Source organism: Musa acuminata, chromosome BXJ2-3, assembly GCF_036884655.1.
Source record: "Musa acuminata AAA Group cultivar baxijiao chromosome BXJ2-3, Cavendish_Baxijiao_AAA, whole genome shotgun sequence".
NCBI classification, from domain to species: Eukaryota; Viridiplantae; Streptophyta; class Magnoliopsida; order Zingiberales; family Musaceae; genus Musa; species Musa acuminata.
In genome coordinates this window covers 12,042,509-12,051,234 of record NC_088340.1, presented here as the reverse complement: position 1 = coordinate 12,051,234, position 8,726 = coordinate 12,042,509, and the positions used below count along the sequence as shown (strand labels likewise).

At 34.9% G+C, this 8,726-nt stretch overlaps 1 protein-coding gene across 1 annotated transcript; it reads right to left on the bottom strand.

The window, feature by feature from the left end:
- Positions 1–7,504: 7,504 nt before the first annotated feature.
- Positions 7,505–8,041, bottom strand: LOC135607534 (putative invertase inhibitor). The gene has a single exon (XM_065099473.1). The coding sequence runs from the start codon at positions 8,039–8,041 to the stop codon at positions 7,505–7,507; it is 537 nt and encodes a 178-aa protein (XP_064955545.1).
- Positions 8,042–8,726: the final 685 nt, after the last annotated feature.

Genomic DNA, 8,726 nt, shown 5'->3' with positions numbered 1-8,726 from the left:
TGTTTACATGGGCTTAGCTGGCTCCTAATTGGGTTGGCCCAAATCCAAGCCCAATTACATGCTAATTACGAAATCCTAAGACATTTGCTAAGCAAAACAAGTTCCTATGTCTATTCTTCCGGCGAGCTTTCCGGCATACTTCCGGCGAACTCCTGGACTTCACGATGATCTTCTTAGCAAGTTCCGACGAGCTTCTCTGGCAAGCTCCGAGACTTCTCGACTAGTTCCTCTAGAACTTCTAACGAACTCTCGAACTCCCAACGAAGTCGCATCCTTCACTCCAAGACTTCATTTTGCTTCATGTCTTGCTATCGTAGTTAATCATGCACATGTAAAACATACTTCGATCTAGATAATTAATACTAAGCATTAATCAAGTTGTCCGGCATGTCATTGGTCCCTCGACGCTTCGTCCGATTCTTCGGCGCATCTTCCTCTCTTGCGGTCTATTGCCCAATATGTCGACCGATCCACCGGTCTGACATCTAATCTTCTGACATGTTTTCCTCTGGCTCAACATGATTTTTCCTACTTTAATTGTCTCATCATGATCGAAGCATCCAACGTCACTCAAAACGCAGATTAAATCATAAATACAATCAATTGGTTTCATCATCAAAATCCGAGATTCAACAATCTCCCCCTTTTTTATGATGATAACCAATCGATGACGGAGTTAATCTTAACTCCCGGAGTTTAAATAAACTCCACCTATCAATATGCTGTATTGATAAAGACTCTTGGATTCAAAAATCCAAACACACATGTCATGATTAAAATCATACATGACATCAACATACTTCTCCCCCTTTGTCATCAACAAAAAGGAGAAGTCCAACTATTCATGTGTTTGGAATATAAGTTCAACTCATTGCATGAAAAACATAATATCAAGTTTTATCATTATGCAATTTGAAGCTAGAAAATTTAGCAAGTATTACATCATATTAGAACATGTAAGCTATCAAATTTTAGATATATAAGGTAGTAAGATAGCATGTTCTACATCATATAAGCTAGAGAATTTATCATCATTTTAGAAAGTGTAAGCTAGCAATTTTCTATCACTTTACAACATGCATAATCATCAAATCATCATTAATTTTAAAGATGTGCATGATTGCAAATTTTGTAAGTTTGTATTTTTGCTTTTAAGATAGGAAAGCTAGTGATTTTCAAGATAGCAAGCTCTTTCTTCTCTTTTGAAAAGTGTCATTTTTGCTTCCTTTGCAAGGTGCAAGCTAGCAAAATTTTGCTTCATTCTTGAATTGTGCAAGCTAGCATCTTTCTCTTTGAGATGTGCACATTAGCAACTCTTTCTCCCCCTTTGTTATTGTCAAAAAGAAGGAAAGAATATAATTTTGTATCTCTTTTTTCTTTTACAATAATTTTATGAAAATTCAAGTCATGAATGTCAAAACAATTTTTTTATCATGAATATTTCATCATTGCATGCATCATTATCATAAGTTAAAGTATTACGTGCATAATACTAAATCATCATTTATAATTACATTAATATTTCAGTCATTATTTCAATCTACACATCATGAGAACAATAAATTTGCACTATAGACAATCTCATGTTTTATCATTCAAGCTAGCATATATTTTTGTTCTCTTTTCCAATGTGCAAGCTAACAATTTCCTTTTTCTTTTATAACAGTGATTCAATCATATCATGCGATAAACAAATCATAATTACAAAGGAGTATTGAATAAAAAAAAAATCAATTTATGCATAAAATGTTCCCAGCATCAAGGTACATTTTCTCAAATTGTGGGAATCGAAAAATCAAGAGAAAACAACTTACAATTCATTTTGAAAAATATTCTCTTTGATTAAACGAGAGAATCATGATTAACAATCTTGATTTACATAAAATTTCAAAAACATAATTATCAAGATCATGAATACTAAAAGATCATGAACCATTCTGACAAATCTCCTTTTAAATAGAAAACAATCTTGATTCATTCAATAGAGAATTCAAATTATAATTGCAAGAAATCAAGATAAAGCTCATTCAAATTCAAATCAACAAAATCATCAAAATCTCAACGTTACTTTCAAGAGATTCAAAAAGACACAAACAACTTTATCAATCTCTTAGTGAAAAATTGATAAGATAGAGAAAAAAAATATTTTCAAAAAAATGCTTTTCTCTTTTTGTTTCAACTTATTAATTGATTTCATACATACATGTTCTTTTCTTTTATGCCAAATCCATGCATCATTCATTAACGTCGAAAAAGAGCTTTCAAAAGATCACAAAGTTCGATAATCACAAAAATCATCAAGATCAATAAACCATAAATTACTTAAAAATCATTATACATAATTTCAAAATTTAAATTTATTAAGCATGATCTTAAATTACATTATTTCATCAAGCATGATTTTATATTTTCAATTAGAAACATCTTGTTTGTTTATCATAAAATATGCATTTTTCTTTTTAGGTGAATCTAACTTTTCAAGCTTAGTTTTCGATACAAAATCCATGCATCATCATTAAGTATGATATCAAATCATCATTACATTATTTCATCAAGCATGATTTCGTAAAGTATTTTTAATTAAATATGAAGATCATCAAGATACATATTATCACTTTATCACATAAAAAAAAAATCTAGCATGATTTAAGTCTAATTTTTTGTTCCTTTATCATATGTAGTTTTTATGATTATTTTTAAAATTACTAGCATGATAAGCATAATTCCTAATTTTTTACATTTTCATTACATTATATAATTTTTAAAAAATAATTATTATAAACTAAATAAAAAAGAAAATGCATCGTGAAAAGCATCATGTAATTTCAAAATAAATTAAGGGAGTTTCGATTACCTCATCGTCGAATGCCGTTAAAGCATAGTTTACCACCTCACATTTGTTGATTTTCTCCTCATCTTCGAGGAGCTCGATTCATCTCATTTTGTGTTCTTCTTTTTGTGTCCAAAGTAAGTAGTTGCATTCTTTTTGTTCTTATTCTTTAATTCTTGTTTCATGAACTTTTTAAATTTCTTAGTGAATAGTTTATGTTCACCATCACTTGAGCTTATGCTCGAGTGGTCTTCAAATGTTCTAAGTTTGAAATCCTTCTTGTTCTTTGGAAGGTGGTTCTCAAGTTCTTTACGTGCATTGTACGTCATTTCATAGGTCATCAAGGATCCTATTAGTTCTTCGATTGGAAATTAGTTCAAGTATTTCGAATCTTGAATAACCATTATTTTTTAATCCCAACTCTTATTAAGAGAACACAAAATCTTATTTATAAGTTCAAAATCCGAAAACATTTGCCAAGAGCTTTTAAACCATTGATGACATCCATAAAACGGATGTACATGTCAACAATGGTTTTGCTCGGTTTCATTCGAAAAAGCTCAAAATCATCGAAATCATGCATTAAAAAATTAATCTTTAAATCTTTAACTTTGCTAGTTCCTTCATGTGTGATTTCAAGAGTGAGCCAAATATCGAAAGCCATTTCGTAAGTAGAAACACGATTAAACTCATTTCTATCTAAGGCGCAAAATAAGGCATTCATAGCCTTTGCATTTAGAGAAAACGTCTTCTTCTCCAAATCATTCCAATTGTACATTAGAAGAGAAAACATTTCAAATCTGTTTTTGACAATATGTCATAAATCGAGATTCAATGAAAGCAAGAAAACTCTCATTTGAGTTTTCCAATAAGTGTAGTCCATCCCATTGAAAAAGGGAGGACGAATGAGAGAGTGACCCTCTTGAAAGCCGAAAAGAGTCATTTCTCTTGCGTGTTAAACCAACTGAAAAATCAAGAGGCTCTGATACCAATTGTTAGGATCAAGAGTCGGGGTTGGCACTAAGAGGGGGGGGGGGGAATTAGTGCAATGATAAAAATCACGTCTTCAAAAACTTCATTGCTATAAAACCATTTCCGATGAAAAATTGATTTCGAAAACTTAACTTAAAAACGTACGTAATGAATTGAAGGCAGTAAGCACTTAAGGAAGTTTACAGTAAGGTAATAGCAAGAATGAAATGCAAACTAGAGAATACGATAGTTTATAATGGTTCAGTCGTCGTGACCTACATCCACTCCTCCGATTCTTCTTCCATCGAGGCCACCAGTATCCACTAACGGTCTTCCTTTAATTGGCAAAGATCAACCACCTTTTACACCCCTCTTCTCCTTTTACTGGGTTTAAGAGATAACCCTTACAAGCACTCACTCTCATCTCTAAAATAGAATTTTAACACTTAGACTTGGAGGAGGGAATTTCTAAAGAGATTACAGCAGCGTTTCTTTGCTTTTAGACTCTCTGTGCTTATATACTTTAACCAGGGATGAGAGGGGTATTTATAGGCTTCAAGTTGATTCAAACTTGGAGCTTAAAACTTTCCCATCCTAGGTTCCCCAGCACGGGCGGTACTACCGCCTACGTCGGGCGGTACCACCGCCTAGTGTCACTCGACACTGACATTGTCCTGGGAGGTACCACTACCCAGGTCTAGCAGTACCACCGTGTGGGGGGCAATGCTGGGCGGTACCACCACCTGGCACCCTGTCAGGGGCGGTACAACCGCCCAGACTGGTGGCACCATCGCCTGACACAGTCTCGAAGACTATGCCATGACGGTGAGATTTCTTGGGGCACTGTTTAGGCCTCTTATTGGGCCCAACATAGTTCTTACATGGGCCTAGCTGGCTCCTAATTGGGTTGGCCCAAATCCAAGCCCAATTACGTGCTAACTATGAAATCCTAAGACATTTGCTAAGCAAAATAAGTCCCCATGTCTATTCTTCCAGCGAGCTTCTGGCGAACTTTCGGCGAACTCCTGGACTTCACGATGATCTTCTTGGTGAGTTTCGACGAGCTTCTCTGGCAAGCTCTAAGACTTCTCGGCTGGTTCCTCCAGAACTTCTAATGAACGTCCGGACTTCCAACGAACTCTCAAACTCCCACCGAAGTCACGTCCTTAACTCCGGGACTTCATTTTGCTTCATGCCTTGCTATCGTAGTTAATCCTGCACATGTAAAATATACTTCGATCTAGACAATTAATGCTAAGCATTAATTAAGTTGTCCGGCATGTCATTGGTCCCACGACGCTTTGTCCGATTCTTCGGCGCATCGTCCTCTCTTGCGGCCTATTGCCCAATCGGCCAGTTGACTACGCAACTCCAATATCCTTAGCGTAATATATGCTCTTCTTGGCCCAATGCCCGAATCCATGACCCGAAGCCTTCTGTCGATACGTTGACCGATCCACCGGTCTGACGTCCAATCTTCTGATATGTTTTCCTCTTGCCTAACATGATTTTTCCTACTTTAATTATCTCATCCTGATCGAAGCATCCTACGTCACTCAAAACGTAGATTAAATCATAAATACTATCAATTGGTTTCATCATCAAAATCAGATATTCAACATTTAAGAGTTTGTATTATTCTTTCAAATTGATCATTTATTTAGGGGTGAAAAATTATAGTAAACTTTAATTGTATACCCAAAGATTTTTACAGACTTTATCAAAACTTAAAAGTGATCATTGTATCTTTATTAGAGATAAAATAAACTCACATCCCATAATATCAAATGATTTCTTTAATGTATAAACTTACTAATTTATCCAAGTAGGTCTTTAGAAAAACATCTTAGAAATCTCATGATATATTTTTATATTGACTTCTTAAATTCTTCTCCAAAAATGAAAGTCAAGCACTCCTGATATCCATTTAGTAATACTATGTAGCATTTAAGACTAAAATAATAAGAGAGAGCTTTTTTAAATTCTAACTAATTAGAAAGGTGATTGATCTAGGGGTCAGAAAGTAGTAGAGTAAATAATTGATACTTGTATGATATGTTAAAAGTCAGTTCATACTCAAGATAATATCGAAGTTTCAAAACTCTAGTAAAATAAGGTTTACTAGTAAATCATGACTTTTAATAGTAATAACATTGTTTTTAAATATTTGATAGCTATCACAGAGTTTCTAACTAGTATTATTACCATTAATATATTACTCATTATTTAAGGGTTTTTTTATAGTCTCATAGTAAAACAATGTGATATGACAAATACGTAGAATCAAAATATATCAACATAGTAGCAGGCATAATAGAGTATGATTATACCTTAAATGACAGACTTGAAGGCTTTAGCATCATGGTGGGTGAGTGTATAAACCCTCTCTTGATCTTCCCCCTAGGATCTGATTGTTGACTTTTGGATATATATTTGTCTCACAATTAATTTATATGGGTTCCTACTCAATATTGTTAAAATTTTTTATTTTATTTTTGATTTTCAAAATAGCCTCCTATTAGTACTAGACTAGATTTTAATGAAGAGTAGACCTTCATCTATTGCTAGATAGAGCCAATTGAATTTTGTTTTTGAGTTGACATTACTATGTTTCTCAATAAGGATTACTACTAACTTATATTTTTATGAATAAATAAATTATAGTAAATATTTATAATTTATGCATATTAAGTGATATTTATTTACCTCTAACTCTTGATATACTAGTGTAAAGATGCTATAATCTAGATTATATATAATAAAAAATTTCAGAACATGACAAGTCAATCCTCTACCTCCATCTTCCCTCGTCTCTATATTCTTTCTAATATTGATCTTGGGACTTCTTGTTTCTTTATGCTAAACAATTCGTCATTCTTGAATCGATCTTAGGGTTTCATTTTTTTGGTCAATTCTTGGAACGATTTGGTGGTGCATGGACGAAGAATGTAGGTGCGGCCATTCGTTAAGCAATACCCTCATTCGTTTGCTCAATTCAGCTGTGATATTGAGATAATCAAGAAAGCTAACGACATCATCATATATTGCTACTACTGTGACTTCTATCTTAGGCAAGAAATGAACTAACTCCTTGAACCCCGGTTTATTTTACATGAAAGTTTTTAGTTCTATGACCGCATAAGCATTGTTGTGTATTTTTGTTGGGTTTGACGTAGTTTTAGATAGAAAAAAAAAAAACCTAGTAACAGATTCAGATTTAGAATTGAAAACATTGTTAGTTTGTTGGGTTTTAATTCATATATGATAAACTAATCAATTCATCATGTAAAGAATTTTACTCTAAAATCAATATGATTTTATTTTATTTGATTACATGTAATTAAAAAGAATCCTTTTCTTAGAATATTCCTAGGTTGATTTTCCATTGTCAATAAAATTCAAAATTTGATTTAAAAAAAAGTATGATATTTTTATTCTTGATTCTTGATTTAAATGAAGCTCCCTGTGATTACTTCTCAAAAGTTGATCAAATTTATTTTTTTTTTCTCTTCCTAATATGCAAATTAAATACATATGGCAATACTTTTCTTTCCGGAAAGTATTTTTATTTGCTTTCCCTGAAGAGATCAAGCATGAAACACAATAATTATACCGCCCGAAAAAGAAAAAAAAAGTAATTTATTCGGAAGAGGAGCTTCACATCAAAGCTATAACCAATGGAAAGGCGAAACGGCAAGCAACTCACCCAAGCATATTTGTGAAGGCTAAAGCAATAATGCAGATCTGCGTCAAGTCGGAGTCCTCCTTGGTCAAGGGCGAGGGGACCTGCAGCTCCTCGAAACCCTCCTCGCAGGTGCTGGGCGCGTCCACAGCAGCGCTGAGATAAGTCTTAGCGTCGCCCAGGCGACCCTCCTTGATGGCCGGGATGGACGTGTCGAGGTCTGAGAGCACGTCCTCGTAGACGCTCTCGCAAGACTCCAAGCACTGCTTCTTCTTCTTATCACTCGCCTTGGCTAGCAAACTCTTGACCTTAGCGCTGACGCTGGTGGCTTTGTCCTTCGTCAAGCTAGCCGCTATCACCGCCAGCCCCTTCTTGTCCGCCGACCGGCTTCCCGGGTACGAGCGGAGCGCCGCCACGCAGAAGTCGTACTTGATATTGGGGCTGCTATTCGCTGCGTCCCTGCAGGCCTTCTCCACCGATGCCTCCACCCCGGGGAGGAGGTGGTGGTGGAGGAGGACTGCCAACGCTAGGAGGATACAGATGGAGGACGGCCTCATCGCTCGGGCCACGGATCTGCTGCTATCGATAGCTTGGTTAGGTTATGCGTGGGCGTAAGGAGACGAAGTTGATATCAATATATATACTTATTGAGGCAAAATATAAATGATTATAAATAAACAAAACAAGTACAATGCAAAAAAGAATCAACTAGCTTTACTCTTTAGAATAATGCTTTCTAACATTTCGTTGTAGGATATTCTCTAATACGTGCCTAAAGAGAATCAGACATGAAAAATGAAAGTTTGCATGTAAGGATAAGTAGTAGTTTAATCGGAAAACTTTATCTGCGTGGAAATGTTTGAGAAACCAGGAATTCCAAATTCCCTATGTCGTATTCTACAAGAAAAATATATGTTATGACAGGAATGAATTTACTAAATATATGTGCACCAAAAAGAAATTTAAATAAAATAGTAATTCAAAGAAAATGACAAGGTGATCATTCTCTTTCGTTTCTTCACGTGAAAGAAAGCTCATAAGAACTCCTTTAAACTCTGAAATCATCGTTTGTCATGCATCTAATTCGAAAGCTCACGTAATGTGTTCAAGCTCCTACCAACCAAATGTTCGAACAAACCTGCTCTCCTCTTTTGGTGAACTCAGATGCATTACGTACATATCAGCCTGGGCAAGCTTATTGCTTCGCAGATTGTTGAAAAAAAAAAATGGATACGGTCAAAC